The sequence below is a fragment of the Actinia tenebrosa genome, unplaced genomic scaffold (genome assembly GCF_029948245.1).
Source record: "Actinia tenebrosa isolate PJP-AT-01 unplaced genomic scaffold, QUT_ActTen_1.0 PGA_scaffold9__36_contigs__length_13948895, whole genome shotgun sequence".
Taxonomy (NCBI): domain Eukaryota; kingdom Metazoa; phylum Cnidaria; class Anthozoa; order Actiniaria; family Actiniidae; genus Actinia; species Actinia tenebrosa.
In genome coordinates, this window is record NW_028292586.1 from 3,153,783 (window position 1) to 3,175,953 (window position 22,171).

The window sequence follows — 22,171 nt, forward strand, 5'->3', positions numbered from 1 at the left end:
GTCACGACAAGAAATCATTCGTGCGTGTCACGTAATTGAGAAGCACTGTAATCTAATCTTCTCAAGAATTAATGATGATCAAAGAGAGACATGCATTTCACGGGAATGTCACGTGGTCTCAAATTGGAAACATTTTGCATCTGTCTAGTGGAAGATTCTCTGCGCAGTGAAAAATCGAAATTTGATTATTTAATTTACAAGGATTTCATCAGACAATTTCATTCAGAATAATTTTATATGAAACGTTTTACATTGTTCACTGCAAGCACTCAAGCACAAGCATACAAGTCTCTTCCGAGGCCACTTTTACGTAAAGGAAGAGCGTCGACTCTGGTCAGTGCTAGGTAAAATACTTTAGCTTTCTTCCTCAAGAAACAGCACAAACAAAAGAGCAAGCAGCTGGTTTGTCCTACCTTAAACGATGGCCTCTACGACGCGGCCATATTTGCACAACTGCGCACGCAACTGCTGGATAATGTTTGGCATATACGTATAAATCGCACGAGTACAGACGAGCTGGCTCTTTTAGAGCTTAGCATGTCGGCACAGACCCTATCTTGGATTTAATTTTGTCGTATCTTCTTTGCTCAAAAAAATATTCCTCTCTACTAGAGGAATTACCTAATATTCATTGTCATCAAAAAATTCTGAGCATAGTTTTGCAACTTTTTCGTTCCAAATTTTAACTCTGAATTTCTAAAAAAAATTAAAACTTTTTGTTGATTATTCGCATATTACAATATATCACAATATCCAAAATACCCTATTCTATTGCCCAATTTCGACTTGATTAATTGAATAAGGATGAATGCTATTTATAAATTATTTATAGAATAATTAATGAACTAGCGATAATTCGCGCTTTGTGATAAGTCAAAACACTTAGTTGCTTTTTAACTTATCTCGTTATCTCTCAGTAACAGCTCGTTTTAGTTCTGTAGAGCTTTAAAACATTAAATCTAGACAGCTATATCATTTGGAGGACAAAGCTACGATTGCCTTCCAAAATGGCTGATGTCACATGATTTATCAAAATGTCTATTTCATTCAACGAAGACTATTAAGCAAAATTTTGTCAAGTAAAATTGTATGACTCAAGGATTAAATCTTTCTAATTCTTTTATAAAAAGTGGCTCCAATCTTTACACTACGTGACCACGTCACGTAGTCCTCATTCAAAATACTTGTCCCGCAAGTCCTCATGGGAGTCGAAGAGAACGCCTGTCATTGAGTGTAGACAGCTGTACAAAGTCTTTGTGGGCTCCTATGCATTTGATTCTTGTACATAATAAACTTTGACGCCGTCGCAGGAGTTGCACGACTCCGTGTCCACCGAATGAAAGTAGCTTTTCAGTCTTATGTCTTGGAGTCTTGGTCTTTGTCTCTGTAAGGGTCGCGTTGATTCGTCTGAAAAGAGAAACAGTGGTGGAAATTTGGACAGGGAATAAATAAATAGGTCTTTTACAGGACTTTCCAGAGAAGCTTTGTTTGAATCGACTTCTCCTCAAGCTTGCGCTGGATTGGGAACACACGTGGAATAGAGCGTTTTCACGTGACGTCACAGCGGCCATTATGGTGTACCAAAACAATATATTTTCTATCCTCCGGGAATTGAACTCTTTTTTATGCAAATACTGTGCAGAAAGTTTCTATTGTTTATGGCTGCCTTCTCACGTGAGTGAAAACGCTCTATTAGACCTTAATCGTCGTGGTGAAATGTTTTACCCAATTCAGACCACGTTTCATTCACTAGAGTATCATTTCTTTGTTTAACGGTTGCGCACGAGAAGACACAGGAATATGGATACAAATTAAACAAAGAATCTTATTTTGAAGGGAATGACACGTGGTCTGTGATGGGAATACATTAAACCACCGCGCGAGTAAGATCTTTTTCACCGCTGTTTTCTAATTGTCCCAGACTCATTTGCTTAGGGTTAGGCTCCTAATTTCCAACTCCTAATTTCAGCAGTAATGGAAAAGAATTCTACCAAAACTTGGGACCTTCAACGCAGTGTTTTCAAATCTCAGACCACGTGTTCTTTTCTTTAGTGTCGTTCCTTTGTTTATTTCAGAAACAGCATCTTTATGAAGATGAATATAAGATGATGCTATTCCAACACAGTTGAATTTTAAATTCAAACGAAGAAAAACAAAACAAAAAAGGATACGCTCAGAGCAGAGGATGACATAGTTACGATAATACAGTTCACTCAAGGAAATGACACGTGGTCTAATGTTGCTCGAGAAAGAAAAGGACCATATTTCTTTGGGTCTTAAACCCGCTCAGCCTTGACATGATCTTATACTAATATCAAATGTCGAAGCTCGCATAAGCCGTATGCATTCAAAACAGTGGAAATTAATGCGTTCTCTCTGTTTGTCTTCAGGCTGGGCTCATTTGAAGTTAGACGTTTGACCCTCATTCAGTACCAGCATGCTTTGCAATTGGTTCGGATTGGTATCCACGGAAAACCATTGGTTTTGACTGAAGCTTTCAGAAACATTTTCACCAATCTGTGATACCAACACCTATCTTTAGGACTTTTCCATGAATTAAATCCCACAGTGAGTAAGAATAAGCGAACGCACGAACGAAGAAAGAGAGAAAGGAGGAAATCACGAAATGATAACAAAGTATGAACAAAAGAACAAGGGAAAGAACAAACGAATAGAAGTCCATTGAATTAAAAAAAAAGAGTGAACGAATGAATGAATGGACGGGAAATAACAACTGAAGGTCGTATGGATTGCGAATCTGACTTACAAGAGTGGTGTATCACACTGGGCTGTTATCTGAAGTGGCCTGTCGGTTGAAGGCGAAAAAAAAAAAAAAAAAAAAAAAGAAATGGAAGGAAAATGAGAAACGGTTCATTTTTTCAGCGGTGTGCACCTTAGAAAGTGTCTACGTTTTTCATGCTTTACTGACTAACTAAAAACAAGAGAAAATAAATAAAAGAGGGAAACCTCTTAATAACGCGAGCGCCATGTAAATTCCCGGTTGGGCTATTTTTAGTAGCCGGATGCGGATTAAATTCAACTGGCATGCACGGCTCTTTCCGTTCATTGTTTTGATCACTAAAGACGAAATAGAAAGAGCGCCCGCGCGCAATTTGATGACGCACGGGACTAGGGTAAGGCTAATTTTAAACTGCATCCGGCCGGTTACTAAAAATAGCCCAACCGGGAATTAACATGGCGCGCGCGTTATTAAGAAGTTTCCCTCTCTTATAATTTATGCTCTCTTGCTAAAAATCATGTTAATTAATTGTGAATTTCTTCCTGCAAAGAAAACAATTGCCCTATCTTAAATGTACCTCGCTAAATGTAAAATATTCTAATTATGTTAATATATATGTATATATTTTATTTTTATTTTTATCTAATTTTGCCTCGAGATAACGTCCAAATACAAAAGAAAGAATTAGAAGTAGGAGAGCATGTTTTTTTCCGAGGAAAGGAAACTGCAAAAACTAAAAACAGGCCAAGAGACCAAATCCACTCAGAGCGTAATGTTTTTTTTAAAAAAAAAGTAATTCCTTACTAGCTGTCTGCCTTGAAAGGACACGACAAGGGCAGGTTGGAAAAGCGGGCAGGGATAGATGTTTTATGTCTAGATGGCATGTGTTACCTCGAGAAATGGTCATGGGTGAACTGCATGTCATGGAAGTCCTAATACTCAAAGGCAAAGTACGCTGATCTCATGGTTTCTTGGTTTGTGGGCTCAGATTGGCATGAGGTACACGTACCTAATGCGGAGTCTGGTGAAGAACCATCGTCTTCTTCGCTTCTACCGATATCTAAGACAGATAGTAACGATTATTATCAACAAAATCGTCATCATTAGCATCATCCTCACTACCATTTTGACCATCAATATCATCATCATTATTATTATTATTATTATCAATATCAACATCCTCATCATCTTCATCATCACCATCATCTATCATCATCATCATCTATCATCATCAACATCCCCATCTTTGATCATCATCATCAACACCATCATCTATCATCATCATCACCACCATCATCAACATCTATCATCATCATCATCATCTATAATCATGTAACCATGTAACCATGTAATCATGTAATCATGTAATCATGTAATCATGTAATCATGTAATCATGTAATCATGTAATCATGTAATCATGTAATCATGTAATCATGTAATCATGTAATCATGTAATGTAATCATGTAATCATGTAATCATGTAATCATGTAATCATGTAATCATGTAATCATGTAATCATGTAATCATGTAATCATGTAATCATGTAATCATGTAATCATGTAATCATGTAATCATGTAATCATGTATAATCACCTAAATTTGTCGATATTTTTAGAGTTAGAGCAGATTTTTCGCACGACTGTGAAAAGGACAGTGCCGTGAGCGTGCCTTGCCGTGAGCGTGCCTTGCCGTGAGCGTGCCTTGCCGTGAGCGTGCCTTGCAGTGAGCGTAATTTTTCTAGAATTTGATTTTTTTCTCACGCCGTAACCTTGACGTGACCGTGTCCGCGCCGTGTTTATGTCATATTTCGGGTATTTGATTGGATGAACAGTAGTTACTCGCGCAATGTCGTTGGTCAGGCACATGACTTGCCGTGTCACGACCTTGTTTTTGATCAGCTTTTGACAGGCATACGAAAATCATCATGTGAATACATCTCACCTAATGATTTCTCAGCATTTATCGACGCCATTAGTTTCCTAGAGCCATAAAGAGAGAGAAACAGAGTCCAATAAATTATAAATGGTTATACAAAACAAACTTCTTGGTTGACTTTTCTTTCTCGTTAAGCTACGTACCTCCCTTGCCCAGGTGTCCTGATTTTCTCCACGGGTGACTCAGGGTCCTGGAAGCGAGGGTTGCTGACCGGAAATGAAATCTGCTTCTTCTTGTCCTCGTGGATTCTGGGGAAAATAAGCCGGAAAATTAGACTTCAAGACCCGGTACGAAGCCTGGATAGCGCTATATATCCGGCGGATAAATCCTTATCCAGTGGATAAGTCGATGCTGCGGTTATACAATAAATTTATCAACTGGATAAGATTTATCCTTCGGAGAGCGCTATCCACCCTTCGTACAACCGGGCCCAGTTAGGGCGCGCAATTCGCATTGCGATAGATTTTACCTTGGGCAAGTATATGAGGCTTTCCCATTTCAGACCACGTGTCATTTTCTTGAGAATACGATTATTTGTTTGAGTCGTATCCATATTCATGTGTCTTCTCATGTGCAACCGTTAAACAAAGAAATGATACCCTAGGAAATGATGGTCTGAAATGGATTCTGGGGAAAATAAGCCGACATCTTAGACTTCAGCTAGGGTGCGCAATTCGCATTGCAAGGATATGTAATACTTTCCCATTTCAGACCACTTCTCATTTTGAGTTGTGTCCATATTCATCAGTCTTCTCATGTGCAAGCCGTTAAACAAAGAAGTCATACTCTAGGGAATAACACGTGGTCTGAAATCATGGAAAAACATTAAGCCCAAGGTAGGGGTCTATACTTCCAGGATATTTACGGTAATCTATTGGTACACTTTACCGGCTCATATGACTTACCGTAATCTATCCAGCTTTAACCGATAGAATCCTCTCAGGAAAGATAGCAAGATCACAAGAATTAGCGCTGCTCCAACACTGTACACAACGGCATCATAGTTGCGACGTCCTTCCTTCCTGTAGGTTTTGGCTTCGGTGCCCAGCCCTAAAGAAAGATCAAAATATTTATAACCAAATTAAAGACAAACAAACGGACGAATGTACAAACGAACGAACAAAAGAAAGAAAGAAAGGAAGAAAGGAAGAAAGAAAGAAAGAAAGAAAGAAAGAAAGAAAGAAAGAAAGAAAGAAAGAAAGAAAGAAAGAAAGAAAGGAAGAAAGAAAGAAAGAAAGAAAGTAAGGAAGCAAGGAAGAAAGAAAGAAAGAACGAAAGAACGAAAGAACGAAAGAACGAAAGAACGAAAGAACGAAAGAACGAAAGAACGAAAGAACGAAAGAACGAAAGAACGAAAGAACGAAAGAACGAAAGAACGAAAGAACGAAAGAACGAAAGAACGAAAGAACGAAAGAACGAAAGAACGAAAGAACGAAAGAACGAAAGAACGAAAGAACGAAAGAACGAAAGAACGAAAGAACGAAAGAACGAAAGAACGAAAGAACGAAAGAACGAAAGAACGAAAGAACGAACATAAAAACGACAACAACAACGACAACAACAAAAAATGAATAAATGAATAAATAAAAATAAAAATGAAATAAAATGAAATAAAAAAAATTTAAAAAAAAGATAAATGATAGAAACGTGGCTTGTAAAGTTCATAACATATAGTGTCTCCCTTACAACGTGGAACCCATTGGAGTTCCATTAGCGTCTTAGTTGTCGTCTCCTCTATATCAAGCCGCTTATTTAGCAATTAGTTCTCGACGCCGAAGACCGAATGGGCTATTGACTCATAGGCCATTGAGGCGAGAGGACTTAATTGTTAAACTAAATTAACTAAATTGTTAAGACTTAAACAAATAGTCGGTCAAATATTTGTTTTCGAACAAGTCTTGAATTAAAGTTAAATTCAGTCTTTTGGCTTTCAAAGAAGGCACTTTTTGCTACTACACAGTAGCTCGTCCAATCAGAATGCAGCATTGATGATACACCGCCAGTTTGACATATGGATTTGACATATGATTAGTCCGCGAGGGAAATATATTTGTTGCCTTGTCGATTTCATTCGTAGTACATCGCACAGAGTATAGCTCATTTGCGATAACTAGTTTGGAAACTAGTTTATACATGCATATCATCTATTTCAGTACCTGTGAAAAACGCCTCAGTAAAATCGCCATCTTTAAACTTGTGCTGAGCGAACGGACCACTGTCGTTAAGATAGGCTCGCAGCTGAAATCTACAATATATTATATTATATTATACTGAAATAATAAGTAACACGTTATTATATTATATATTACTGAATTAATCAGCAACACGATGATAACAACGTTCTCGCTAGTATGACATATTTACTTAAATTCTTCCTTCCTTCCTTTCTTCCTTCCTTTCTTTCTTCCTTCCTTTCTCTGCATTATTTCAAACACCAAACCTTTTAACTGTGGTTCAGCTTTCTGGAGATTACATGCCACTACGTACCTGTATTTAGAACTAGGATTCAACGGTCCACTGCAAATCTCATTGCGCAAATTACAGCCCTTGTCATCGCCAACAGTAATCTGGAACATGCCGAATTTCGTAATAACGGGTGTGTTCGGCACGATCTTGGAAATGTAACGGCGTAAGTTCTGGTTTTTCTTTTGGAGATATCCAATGAGAAACCATGTCGTTGGTTTCAGCTTGGTGTAGTCCTCGACTGGGCATGGAAAATAGAAAAGAAAAAAAGTTTTAAATGACGTCTCACTTATTCTCAGGCGTTGGAGCCTTGGAATGCAGCTCGATCTGGGGGACAAAACAATAAGTTTTGCTATGTCCTCTAAATCGAGCTGCTTTGACGTCACATTCAAGGGGTCTAAACGAAGCCTTCTCGAAAGATGGGAGGGCTACTCACATAGATCTGAACTTGGCAAATACTCTTGAACAATGACTCCAAATTCTTTCACGTTGGTTAGGTCCAGATATTTCAGGTTAAACTGCACTGTTATCGTTTGTTGTGTAGTCTTGATTAGAATCAATGGAGTGCTGAAGGGTTGGAAAATCAAGACATTTATTTCTGCATTTTTGTCGGACCTCAAGGAAGGCGTGCCGTTGTCAATCACAGAAACTGACATGCGGAACAAACTGAGGGACTCTCGTTGGAGCATGCGCATTATCTTCATTATTCCAGTCCTAAAAAGTGAAATAAAGTGAAATCAGAATGATATCAAGACGTTCATCTTAAATGACTTGCAGGACAACAGAAATCTTTTACTCTGGGAATTGAATTGAATCTGATGTAAACAACCATCCCACGTGACGGTCGTCATTTGATTGCGCAAAATCTACGTAGCACCTCTTGGGAATGAGATTTTTTGTTTGAGTTTTTTTTCCATATTCATGTGTCTTCTCATGTGCAACCGTTAAACAAAGAAATGATACTCTAGGGAATGACACGGTCTGAAATCTTTAAAATCCCATTTCAGACCACGTGTATTCTCTTAGGATTAATGTACTTTGTTTGCGTTATACAACTATTTCGAAAAAGGTTGAATACTGCATACTGCATACTGAATAGTGTATTCCTAGACCGAAGTGCATTGTTGGTCATAGTGACGATGTCTAAATTAGGATTAATAATAATGATTTATTCTATTTTTAGTGTATTCCATCTGAAACAATATACTAACTACATGTAGAGAGTTAATTGCTGTATATTTACTTTTTATTTTAAATTAACGAGACCCACAATGCCCTTTGGTCTTGGAATGCACTATTCAGTATGCAGTATTCAGTATTCAACCTTTTTTTAAATAGCTGTATCCATATTTATGTGTCTTCTCATGTGCGACCATTAAACAAAGAAATGATACTCTAGGAAATGACACGTGGTTAAGAAAGCATTACACCCAAGACAAACGTCTGGTTTAGGCTCATATATGGCTATTTAAAAAATGCGCACTTACTTTGGCTCAATTTCAAAGAATCCTTTTTTGTCTTTGGCGTTGTCATGAAGAAAGTAAGTCAAGTCAGCATTTTGACCCGCGTCTTCGTCAGTAGCCGTGACTTGCACCACCCTTGAGAACAATTGCGGTTCTTTGTTGTATATGACGTTATATACTGGTTTATCGAAGACGGGTTTATGGTTATTAACGTCTTCTACGAGTATACGAACCAACACGTTGTCCACCGAAGAAGCCTTGCTTACATCTGAAATTAAAGAAAAAGGCATTAAAATTCATTTGGATTTTCAATTTGAGTTTTATCCATGACCCGATGTTTAGCTTGGCACTAACGTTTTCCCATTTCAGACCACGTGTCATTCTCTTCAGAATAAGATTCTTTGTTTGAGCTGTATCCATATTTATTTGCCTTCTCATGTGCAGCCGTTAAACAAAGAAATGATACTATAGGAAATTAATCATGGGGGATAATAAGTGAAGATGTTAGTCATGTCAGCTTTATTGACACAATAATAGACTGGAGAATGACGCGTCTTTCTTAGACACACATATAAACGAAGTAACAAACAGTAAAGGGAATGATTGCAGGTCGTGAAATGAGAAAAGATCACAAGAACCAACTTACCAATCGCTGCAACCAGAAACGTATAACGATCTTTTTTCTTATAATCCAGTTTCCGTATAAGTGTTATAGCACCAGTTACTGAATTTACCGCAAAATGCGAGTCAGCTTCTCCACCAGAAACCTGCGTTGCATAATACTTAATCCCACTATCCGGCCCCGAGTTCATTCGTGCTCGAACTCGGAGAATCTCAGTATGAACAGGGCAGCTTTCATTTACTTTAGCGAGGTAGACTGGCACTGTAAACTCCGGCCTTATTGTCGGGCCAAATGTGTGGCGTTTCACTTTGATGTAAATCGAAACTGGACTCGAACTTAAAGGTGGACGTCCCTTATCTTTGGCAAAGACAGTTAGATTGTAGAACTCAATAGTTCCCTGAGCCAAGGAGCGGCTTAATCTCAACGTTCCAGAATCAGCGTCCATGGAGAAGGTGTTGTTGATATTGCCGGACTGCATGATATACTCGACTTTCTTGTTCATGCCATTGTCAGCATCGTTGGCTGTAACTCGAAGGATGGAAGAACCTACTGTCATGTTCTCGTTGATGATATCTTGGTAGAATGAAAGGACAAACTTTGGACGGTTGTCGTTCAGGTCAATCACCTTGACTCTTACGATTGCGTGATCTGCAAAAGTCATGATAAAGTGCGGCTTAGTATTTTGTTAACATGAATTCTGATTGGATCAACTTCTACTAGGCTATAAGTTATATGCTATTTCGGCCTCATGGGCTATTGACTGATAGCTCATTCGGGCTAAATAGTATCTAGCTTACCTTTTTGGACACGCAGTCCACGTCTTCTTGCCTCGATGTCTTTAGCATTTACCGTCAATCTAAAGGAATATAAAATATTTAGCTAAATGGTGTCGTGGAGAACCTGTGGAGAACCAAGGCAAGGCAAGGCAAGGCAAGGCTTTCCACTCAATGAAATGTTTGAAACATACTGCGCATTTTTCTTGTTAGAGAGTAAATAAACTAAAACTGATTTCTCATGTGCCTACCTGAATTCTTTTTGTAGCTCGTAGTCAAATGGTCGTCTCGTGGATATGGCCCCCGTATGCTTCGAGATACGGAAGAACGGCGCTCCATCTTTATTTTCAATAGAGTACACAATCCTTCCCTTCCGGTTCTCTTTTTGCCGACCAGGACGGCTTGCACTCAATCCTGATACTGCACGCACATTGAGAATACTAGAACCTACTGGAATGTTCTCCATAATAGCAATAGTATACAGCGGAACGTCGAACTTCACCTTGTATCTTTCCATTGACGTAACAAGCACCACAAGCTTAGCAGACTGTACCGATTTCAAAGGAGGATTTCCACTATCACGCACACTGATCCTAAGTGTGAAATTCTTTACTCCAATGCTATGCAAAGACTTCGTTGTTCTGACGTCACCACTGTCGTCAATTCGGAATAGATTATTGTTTCCGCTTGTGATAGAGTACTTCAGCTGTGAAAATGATCCTGTGTCGCTATCTGTCGCTGATATCCTAATCAACGATGTCCCAACTTTTATGGCTTCTGAAACTGACACCTGATAATTCAAACGTTGGAAAAACGGTCTGAATTCATTTAAAGCAACAACTTGAACATTGACTGATACCACAGCCCGATGTTCTCCATTAATGGCGGCAACAATCAGTGTGAACGTCCGCGTTCGATCAAGTTGGATTCGTTGCTTTACTATGATCGTTCCTGTCTCAGGAAGAATTTGAAAAAGTTGGGTGTAGGTGATGAGATAGTACCGGATTTGCGCATTTTCGCCGGTATCCGGATCGACAGCATACACTCTTAATACCTCTGTACCAATAGATACGTTACTGTTTATCGTCGTACTGTACTGAGATTTGAGAAATTTTGGGCCGTTGTCATTAATGTCAAGAACTTCGACCCTTAAGGTTGTAGTACTTATTTTTTGTTCATCGACATTGGTGGCTTGGATTATTAAATAGTAATATGATACGTTTTCACGATCGAGGACGACGTTTGCAACTAGTGAAGCGCCTCCTCTTTCAGGACGTTGGATGAGCTTAAACGCATTTGCAATATTTCCTAGAAAAGCAAATTAAAAAACTATAATTAGTGATATCGTACATTTTTAACTCCCCTCTTCTAACGCCATGCATTTGTTAACCCTTTTATTACAGAGCTCCAAAATTTCAATCCAGAACCATCGTTACGTAATATAGAAATGCCTTTCTGTTATTGGATTTCCCCAGTGATCTATATTAGGTCCATCCTCATTATTTAATTAACGAGAAGTTGTACAGCAATTAGTTTCATTTTTTTAAACATTAAACACTTAATAGTAAAATTGATTTTCTGTTGTTGGAAGGATTTCTTCAGAGATCTATATTGGGACCATTCTAATAATTATCAAGAAAATGCATACCTCTTGTTATATTGAAAAAAACTGTTGCGTTATCACTCCGTCTGCTCTTCGCATATGCAAAAATATCAATAAGTTTTTTGCCGACTTTGTTATTTTCATCAATGTATAATGTTCTTTCTAGAGGCTGAAACGCTGGGGCTGCATCTAGAAATAAAATAGTTTGTAATATATGTATAGTATAGGTATTAAATAACAGGGATATATATATATATGACAATTAGCACTTATATTGATATTATATTATTAATCATAAATAATTTTTCTGAATTTTTCTTCCTTGCTTCCTTGCTTCCTTGCTTCCTTGCTTCCTTGCTTCCTTGCTTCCTTGCTTCCTTGCTTCCTTGCTTCCTTGCTTCCTTGCTTCCTTGCTTCCTTGCTTCCTTGCTTCCTTGCTTCCTTGCTTCCTTGCTTCCTTGCTTCCTTGCTTCCTTGCTTCCTTGCTTCCTTGCTTCCTTGCTTCCTTGCTTCCTTGCTTCCTTCTTGCTTCCTTGCTTCCTTGCTTCCTTGCTTCCTTGCTTCCTTGCTTCCTTGCTTCCCTTCCTTGCTTCCTTGCTTCCTTGCTTCCTTGCTTCCTTGCTTCCTTGCTTCCTTGCTTCCTTGCTTCCTTGCTTCCTTGCTTCCTTGCTTCCTTGCTTCCTTGCTTCCTTGCTTGCTTCCTTCCTTGCTTCCTTGCTTGCTTCCTTCCTTGCTTCCTTGCTTGCTTCCTTGCTTGCTTCCTTCCTTGCTTCCTTCCTTGCTTCCTTCCTTGCTTCCTTCCTTGCTTCCTTCCTTGCTTCCTTGCTTGCTTCCTTGCTTGCTTCCTTCCTTGCTTCCTTCCTTGCTTCCTTGCTTGCTTCCTTCCTTCCTTCCTTCCTTCCTTGCTTCCTTCCTTCCTTCCTTACGAACAGCAATTCAATAGCTCACCAGAGTTAACATAACAAATGAAAGTTTTTCCCATGACTTACCAAAGAATGTGTAGGGAGTCACCGCAACTCGAAGAGTGTTCGGCATTGAATCAGAAAAAGATTTGCAATACTCCTTCCTAAAACAGCTCACCATGTAGCAACTACTCTCTACTAAAAAGGCGATTTGCCCCGCTTTTCGGTTGCAGGATTCTCGTATACACTGAGGCATTGTTTTAGCCCAGTCGATAGCGGTGAATACACCAGCGTTTATACCATGCGTTAGGGTGACATTGTGTATTGTATCACCGGGCATGCAGATGATTGTAGATCTTGGATCGTCTGAAAACATAATGAAATACATTGCTGAAATGGGGAAAATCTGAATTAGATTTATCCTTTCCCATTTTAGAGACTTCATCACTATAAATAGCAAGTACTCTATTCATGAAAAACTGCACCTTAAATTTAGACAGCAAACATGGTGCATTGTGGTCTAGGTTGGGTAAAACATCTTTTTGCCTTGTTTGGTACTCCTGGTACCCAAGCTGGACTAGAATGCACCCTGTTCATCAATGTAATAAATAGAATGGGGTTTAAGATAATAGGGAATATTAAATTGCACCGATGTGTATGTACTTACTTATAATTGAACATTCGGACAACAAAAATAGAGAACAGAATAGAAACAGCAAAGTGTTGAGGATCTCTGGAGGAGAAAACATCTTGACAAGCTTTTTTCTATAGAAAAATAGGAGAAGAAAAAAAAAAGACAAGTTTAAAATTGGATGAGAAACGGATGGATGGATGGATGGATGGATGGATGGATGGATGAATGGGATAGATAAATAAAACGATTGATTATTATATAAGGTATTATTGAGGAACAATGAGAAAGATAAATATTATATAAATGTACAATAGTTCCTCGTATTCTTGGAACTATTTCAAAACGAAACGAAGCGGTGGCAAACTACCCCATTCAACATTAATGAGAACAATTAATATTAATCAATATCACAAACACCGATATTAGCCATATCAATTTCATCATTATCATTTATCATCATTTTCAAATACCAACATCATTGTTGTATACTTTTACTATTTTTTTTTCTTTAAATAATAATCAATATTTTTGGCGGTACTATCTTCTAATTTCAGACCATTTGTCGTTCCTTGAAATTAAGATTCTTCACGTTTCAAGTATCAATCATTATCGTCAAAGCAAATAATTGTTTTTCGAGGTAATGAAATGTGGTCTAAAATATAAAGCATTTCACCCATGCTGCAAAAACCCTTTCTTTGGCAAAAGAATAATTTATTTCGATCCAACGCCTGGAGAGAGTAGGTTGTTAAGAAGATTAAATAGAATACATTAAAAAACTGTTTGAAAACACAATATCATTGAAAAACCGCTTCCTATCTCACCACCACGACATAGAAATTGTTTTAGCAACATTGGAATCGAGTCACAAAAGAAAGAAAAAATTTTAAAATTTATTCGCTAAGAACTTAAGCATTTAATTCTCGCCATGATGTTAGTGTAAAGTTAGTGCGATGCTAAGTAGTCCTTGCTTGTCATAGAACACTCTACTGTGTTGTCTTCAAACTGAAAAGCTTTAATTTTCAACTCAGTGCCCAGGCGATAAAGTGCTTTGATTTTAAACGAGAATGCACTTGGATCCCGTGGTGAAGTTTAAAAATTCAAGTAAATTGTTAATGATGCATTCATGTACTGACTCTCGGAAAATTAACCTACTTATTGTATGTGCTATACACAGAGTGAATGACTGCCAATAGTTTATCTTAATTAAAATCAACATTTTTTCAGAAATAATAAAAAAATGATATTACAAATAACTTTGAATTTGGCGAAAAATTTATTCTACGACAACTACTATTGAACTAAGTTTTTAAGATTATAGAATCAAAATAATGATAGCTTTTGGTTATCTAATCTTGCAGATCTTTACTTAGAACATAAGGGCTGCATAAAGAATGCCAAAATATTTGGTAAGAAGTTAAGCCAAGAAAAACAAAAGGTTAAGTATATCTAAAGACGAAATTCTTTAGGATACACTTAAATAAAGTAAGCATATATGTTTATATTTTATTATAATCGAAAGATATTTATATATTTTTGAATAACGACGCTTACTTTTACCTTGGTGCGAAGATTTTCCTCGAAGACAACGTTAATTTTTCGAATCCAAACTTTCTATGTTTTGCTTTCCAGAAATCGTTAGTTGGTATAAGCATCTTTTGAGTAGGTTGGTGGTTATGTATCCGAATGGTTAGCTTAATTAGGCTTCTGGTTTCATTTCTTGTTTAGGAAGCTCAAGTGAGATTGAAGGACTATTTGTTTTCCATCGTGGAAGCTTTGTCTTGAAGACCTTATTTCCATTATACATATCGAAAGAACTCTAGATATTTTTATCGATGTTTTGAAGATGAATTTAGCTTGCATTACAATCGTTAAACCACTCAATAACCGAGGTTCACCAACCACAGCTCGACAAAACACCTCGGTAATTCTTTTAGCCAATCACAGCACTTTAATCGGAATCAGTTTATTTGACACAGTATTATTTATAGTTTAATCGACCGCATGTTAACTTACCGCCGAACAAAAGGTATATATACCACACCGATACTACACATGAATCGTAATAGCACAGACAAATCTAATTTCACAACGAACTCGATGTTTACCAACCTATATATATCTGAATTAAACGTAAGTCCAAATTGAAAACTAGCCCTCAATTTTTCTTTCTTCAATTCTTATTTTCCTTTTTTATATTTATAACTTTTCTTTATTTAGCGTAATTTAGATTAATCATAATGTTTCTACTGATGCATTTCAAAACCAGGCGTAGTAAATAGGGTGTTCAAACGGTATAGGTCAAAGTAGAGCAACATACATACCTAACTAATCTATACACGTGTACAAAAAACGTTTTAGGGATGTTCGGCTAGGGTGTTCCTCAAGGCTCTATATTTGGATAGCGCAGCAACAGATTTCTAATAACTCTAATATACATGGATATTAAAATTAAAGAAGAGATGTTTCTCAAGGGTTCAATTCCGACAGATCCTTTATTTCTTGATTTATGCAAAAAGTACGTATACGTTATAACTCCTAATGAAGGATTGCTTGACTAAGATGTTTCTCAGGGTTCTAAGTCCTAACAGGACCACAAACTTTTACTACGTTCAACCGATGTACTAAAATAGGCACATCCTATTAATATTCTGAAACTAGAAAGAAAGAAAGAAAGATAGATAGATAGATAGAAAGAAAAGATATCATTCTTCAACTTGTTCAGTTTTGTTTTGATGAGCCCTTTTCAGTTCAAAACTGTCAACACGGTTAATAACTATCTTGTCAACAATATATGCCTCTTAACGATGACCAACTCGAAAATTTAGAATTGAAATATTGTCTCCAAATATGCATGTCGTCCTTTCTTCTATCTCTCTTTTATATTCTAATCTGTCTCGTCCACAATAAATATTAGATGTTGGAACTATTATTGATTTTAATGCTATACTTCAATCTTGAAAAGACTAGAACAGCCATAGAGTATATTATATATATATATATATCGATATTACAGCACTATGTTTATAACCATTGCCAATCATATAATTATAATAACTGTTATAAATCTCGCTTTTTGATTGGTTGAGAGTGCGTGATTTATTAGAGCACATAGCACATGCGCACTTTCTATTTTTTAATTCGTGTCTAAAATAAAAGCTATTATAATTTGTTATAATATCACAAAAAAGAAAAAAAACTTGCTTGCTGTGTTGTGTGCAGCTATAAAGTACTTTGGAATTGGCAGAACTCTCCACGCACCTTGCTTCTTCGGCCAAAACTTCTCTCGTGTTCTGCCAATCAACGCGTGCTTTAATAACACACTAATTAGTGGTACGTGAGTAATATTTAGTTTTTATTTACGTGTAATTTCAACAGTAGTCTAAGCTTTTGTGCTTATAAAAATTACCGTACACTTCAACTAGCAACAAAAACATCAGAGAATCACTTTGGCTTTATATCTAAATAATTTGGTACATTTTCCACAAGACACCTGCTTGAGTACATACCGTTGAGAACGAAGTTGTTAATAACGTATGAGATACGATACAATACTAGCGCCTCTAAACCTTGTTGGTGTAGTAAAATCATTTAATAAGATATGAGATTCGTCGTATGCGTTACTCGTTGCTTACATCTTATTCTTTGAGACATACTTCTTTTAAACATAGATTTCTTAAATAAACATTTTGTGGAAATATATAATCACCGAATTGAACATTGTACGATATTTTAATTTCATTTTTCAAAAATAGGCTGAAAAAATGTTTTACCTTAATTTTGAATTTTTCTAGCTAGAAGGAAAATTTTAAACTTTTTTTGACATTTTTTACGAGTTTACTTGCAAAAGAATACGAATAACACGTCACGCGTTTTGTCACGTCATGCTGTATACAAGTCATGCCATAGTTCGCAGGAGTCACGCTCGATTTGAAAACGTTGCAACTGTCAAATTATTTTACTACCACTACCAAAATGCTTCGCGAATTTTCCTTCTTATTCAAATTTGTATTTCCTCATGAGAATAGTAAGACAGTTGGTGCTAATTAACTAAACAACATAAAGTACGCAAGAGATTCTGGTAGTGGTAGTAGTAGCAAATGATGCTATAATGCAAATGACCTTTCATTAATCATTAATTATTTGACAGAGGTTATGCTTTAATTGGCTTTATGAGGGTTAGAGTCGTTTGTGATACCTTTTGCAAGAGACACCCCATGTTTTCCCAATAGCCCACTTCCGAGATATGCTTCACTTGTCACGCACAAAGGTTTCAGTATGAGGCTACGTGCTAAATGCTCAGTCGTTCGTGACAGGCGGTAAGAATAAATTTAATTTAGTACGTAGCCTCATACTGAAACCTTTGTGCGTGACAAGCGAAGCATATCTCGGAAGTGGGCTATTCAGACCACATTTCATTCCTTAGAGTATCATTTCTTTGTTTAACAGTTGTGCATGAGAAGAGACGTGAATATGGATACAATTTAAACAAAGAATCTTATTCTCAACTGAGTGACACGTGGTCTGAAATGGAAAATCATTACGCCAAAGCTAAAGATGTCTGTTTAGATAAAACTCATTTATGGACTTATTAGAACAAAGTTTGGAAAACATAATGCTAAACAGACAAGAATGCATAGCCGCTAGAAAATGCTTGTAAAGTGGAGGCGGCAACCAAAAGCGTTTGATTTAGTCGACTACTGATAGCCTGATCGAAGTCAGGACACTATCAGCGCGACGTATTGAACATGCATGCGACAAGGTGGTGCACTGTGTTATCTCCTGCACGTCGCACGCGACAAAACAGAAACGTGATGGACACAGTGGCGCACATGTCGCAAGCAATGTCCACGTGTGTCCATGCCTCTAAACTTCCTAATCAAAAGTGGATAGAAATACAATGCGATTGGAACTATCAAACTGAATATATTTCTAGTAATGTTACACTGACTTAGTTACAACATTCATATATGTTTTTTATCAAAAAGGGAACAATACTACCCATGTGACTAAACAGCTATTTCAAAAAAGTTGGTAAAGTTTTTGATGAATGCTGCATTTTACAGGTTCTACTTTATTTAACAGTTATTCACCGAAGGCGAAGTGAATATCGGGGAATAATAACCGAAACGAAGTTGAGGTGAATAATTGTTTTAGTATAAATACACAGGTGGTTTTCTTTCAAAAAAAGAGAGAAAAAAAAAAACAAAAAAACAAAAAAACAAAAAAACAAAAAAAAAAAACAAAAGAAGAAGATAAAAGACACATTTAAAATTAGGTAACAGCAACAAAGCGGCTGGCCGCCATTTTGGATTATCGCTGGGGGTGATTATCGTGTGATAATCTGAGTTTCTCGACCAATCAGCTCGCGAGATTTTCAATAATCACCTGTGTATCTATACTAATAATTGATAAAGCGTATTGAACGCATCACATCAATGTAAATAAATAGCTAATATATAAATAGATATAAAATAGTATAAATCTTATAAAATAAATTAATAAAATAATACTTCTACTTTATTGAATTTATTTTATTTATTAGGTTGCTTGCGAAGTAATCTTCAGATGTATTACATTCATATTTAAATAATGTCAGTACAGAAAATAATTTACGAAAGCACGAAGTTTGCGAAAATTTCATAGTGATTTTTCGCTGATAGTGAATTCACATCTCCTTTAGTGCATTTCGGGCTTGGTCGGCAGCATGCAACATAACAAAAAATTCACCAACCTTTTCTGAAATACCTGTTTATATTGTTTTCAAGTCACAAATAACCCTTAATTGCAATTTTAACATTCCACCTTACTTCCCTTCGAACATGATGGGCCGGTTTGAATGTTTAAACATGTGAACCATTAGAACCGCAGCCCGTATTGTTCAAGTCAATAGCCCATACGCTATTCTCATAATGGCTGACAAGCGCACGAAAACTAGGTAACTTGGTCATTAGTTCGCAATAAAAGATGCAAATGAAATGCGTTTATAGAAAAAAGTAAAGAAATTGCCCTTTTGTTTTGACCTGAATTCGTAATATCCACCTTTACTTTGAATGAGCTGCCTTGCTAAGCCTTTCAAGATGACTGGGTGACCTCATCTTTATGCGCCTGTCAGCCATTATGAGAACGGTGTATATAAATAGCCGACTTTGTTGACTCATAGCCCATTCGGGCTCGAGACTAATTCAGTGCTAAGTAGACAGAATACGCTAAGCACTAAGTTCTCTTTAATGGACTTCCTATTCTTATTAACATCTTATTTGATAAAGTCCTTCATCTTGCCATTGTTGCCTATCATCTTAGGTTGTTAGCAAAAAACTAAATTAGATGATGACTGATGACTGTCCGCCATAAAATCAAATTCACCAAATTAAAAATACATGACGTCTCGCTTTGTCGCTGGTGGCAATATTTAGTACTATCATGTATTCAAATCCTTAAAACGGACCCTTTAGAAATTGATATTTAATATTTTCAATACAATGACTGCCACTTTTTAACACACTTTTTAACTTCCCCCTCGAAATATCTTCAAAATAACCATAAAAATGAAAACATCTTCCAAAAGAGACGACTCGAAAAAATCAAATTTGAGTTGATTTACAAGTATTCATATTATTATAATTACGTTTCCATAAGTCAAATTTAAATTTCTCTATCCAATTTAGCTCGTACGGTTAAAATATAAACATTTTAGCTGTATTTATCGATATAAAGAGCTTGAGTTCAAACATTTGGGCTAATCTTCGCAGCAGTAGTATAGTAAGTAAGGTTACTATAATTTTCTTTCATTTTTTCGCTCGTCATGTCTCTAGTCTTAATCTTTTGTCGGAATTCAACGGCCAAGAAGGTCTGCTTTGTCATATTTTTATGTATAGATAACACGATAAAGATAAAAAAAGATGCAAAATTCATTGCTTAGTTGAAAATAATAAAACGAACGCTATAAGTGACGATACAAAATAGAAACAGAAGGCTCTAAAAAATATAATCCCTCATTCTGCAATTACCCTTGACAATAACGTTTTTGATTCTTCTTTATTTACCTAAATTCTATTGAAAAATAATCCCTCTAACCGCTAAAGACAGGGCTTTAGAGATTAAATATGCTACTAAAAAAGCAAATTATCACCTTATTAGCCCTAAAATCAGCTTAATAAAGTAAAAAAATGAAGCAGTTTGGATCCCAAAAGGATACAAATTACATCCAACCGAGAAATCTTCCTGGGAGGCACTCAAATTTCATGTAAGCGTTTTATTGCCAATCAAGTTTGATTACAGTTTCTTGATCAAAACAGGAATGAAAATAGTTTATTCGAACGTCATGGCTTTGTTCTTACCTTAAATTAAAGGATAAAGGTGGTAAGAAAGGTAGAAACCGTTGTCATATTAAGTAACAAGTTACTAGTAGAGCTAACTAGTCAATAAGTGCATCAACTTACCAAGAAAATGAAATGGAAATCCACAAATTCGATAAAATGAAGTCCTTTAGTGCAAAGAAGCAGACTTTTGAGGTCGTTATTCCATCTGAGTCTTATTAGTCCTAAGTTTTATCAAGATGTTATTTTCTTATAAAGTTTTTAACTCATAAGTTTTTCCAGTCGGAATAGTTTGAATGAGTGTGAGAGCCAAGTTTCCTCGCAGCAAGATTCCTGCACTTGCGAAGTCTTTACACCGATCCCTAGAAATATGGATAGTTTCCAAGCCACAAAATGCAAATGAAAATTAACCCTAATAACTACACCGCAAGTAGTTATTAGTAAAAATGCTACAACTTCTCGGTATTGGCTTAGAATTTGGTCGTTTTGACATCTAGTTAAAGCACGGTTTAATAAACAACACAAAAACAACGGCTTCCGAAAACAGTCACCGAAACTCACCACACTGATACTTTAACTCAAAGAGCCGAGAAGTTTGTCCTAGCGATATTTATGCGTACCTACAGAGTTTTTGTTTAAACTGTCAAAATCATAAAAAAAGCTTAAGAATCATTGGCTGGGTTTGGATAAAATGGTATTTACAAAAGTGTAGCGGTGAAGACGATGGATTGTGGTATCCCACCACGACTAATGACGACCAACTAGATTCTTTTCTAGTTTGGGAGGTTTTCAAAATCCCGTTTAGTAACGGCTGGATATCTGTTTTTCGACGTTAATTAGAAGACTTTCATCATTATTTGAAATAATTTGAACGATAAAACTGGAATAGCGTTCGAATAATTCGCCGAGTAAGATCGTGACAAAAACTCAAAGAGACGGACTGAATATCGAAGTTTAGACAAACAGAAAAAATATGATTAATGAATCAAGGAAAATATTCAAAAACTATTTTCTGTAATCAAAATCTTTAAGTCATAAGCAAAGAAATTTAAATATAAGGCAACAAATGAATGACAAGAAGATAATTCGTTGTTTTAGGGAATCATTTAGGGGACACTACCTTATGCAAAATTGATTAAACTTTTGGCAATAATCCTAGTTTTTGTAAACATAGGGGAAAAGTGGTTACTATTTATCTAAAAATAGACAAAATATGTCAAAATCGTAGTACAAAGATAGAAGCCTAGCCATAAAACATGCTAGTTTAGGAGCATTCAGCTATGGGGGGTAACTGATAGATGGAGGCTTTTACACTTTGCAAGTTTCAGGATTTTTAACTTGCATTTTTTTTACCTCAGATTTACGTTTCTTTCCGCTGCGTTTCTTGATTACAGACTCGACAATTACTCAAGGTTAGCTCCGATGTATTTCAGAAGCAAAATATTCAGTTACTAACGGTAGAGTGCATACCATATTGAAAAACTTTGTAAGAAATTGCACAAATTTGCTGACAAATTAGTAAGTTCAGTAGACTGTAGACCTGTTGGTTAACTTTTTCTCGGATATATGGTATGTACTCTAATACTAAAACAATGCACAACTTCAAAAACATTAACACTTTGAAATTCTACGGACCTTCAATGAAATACATGGATATTCGACACAAAAGCTCCTGAGTGGCAACAGAAGTGGAGTATTATAAAAAAAATCTTATCTTA

General features: G+C 36.4%; 1 protein-coding gene across 5 annotated transcripts; it reads right to left on the reverse strand.

The window, feature by feature from the left end:
* Positions 1 to 216: 216 nt before the first annotated feature.
* LOC116302394 (cadherin EGF LAG seven-pass G-type receptor 3) lies at positions 217 to 20,936 on the reverse strand. 5 transcript variants are annotated; one of them, XM_031711681.2, is made up of 17 exons: positions 14,695 to 14,942; positions 13,171 to 13,268; positions 12,591 to 12,869; positions 11,647 to 11,790; positions 10,250 to 11,306; positions 10,023 to 10,081; positions 9,250 to 9,873; positions 8,628 to 8,871; positions 7,577 to 7,854; positions 7,165 to 7,381; positions 6,834 to 6,922; positions 5,583 to 5,727; positions 4,821 to 4,925; positions 4,684 to 4,721; positions 3,750 to 3,800; positions 2,768 to 2,806; positions 1,272 to 1,407 (listed from the first exon to the last, which is right to left on the reverse strand). In XM_031711681.2, the coding sequence occupies exons 1-16, from the start codon at positions 14,787 to 14,789 to the stop codon at positions 2,793 to 2,795; spliced, it is 3,537 nt and encodes a 1,178-aa protein (XP_031567541.1). In that variant the 5' UTR covers positions 14,790 to 14,942; the 3' UTR covers positions 1,272 to 1,407; positions 2,768 to 2,792. The 5 variants fall into 5 exon arrangements, 4 of the variants coding, with proteins under 4 accessions (XP_031567539.1, XP_031567535.1, XP_031567541.1 ...); XR_004197857.2 differs by having other exon boundaries at positions 1,356 to 1,407; positions 3,632 to 3,800; XM_031711679.2 differs by lacking the exons at positions 2,768 to 2,806; positions 14,695 to 14,942 and adding an exon at positions 20,577 to 20,936 and having other exon boundaries at positions 217 to 1,407.
* Positions 20,937 to 22,171: the final 1,235 nt, after the last annotated feature.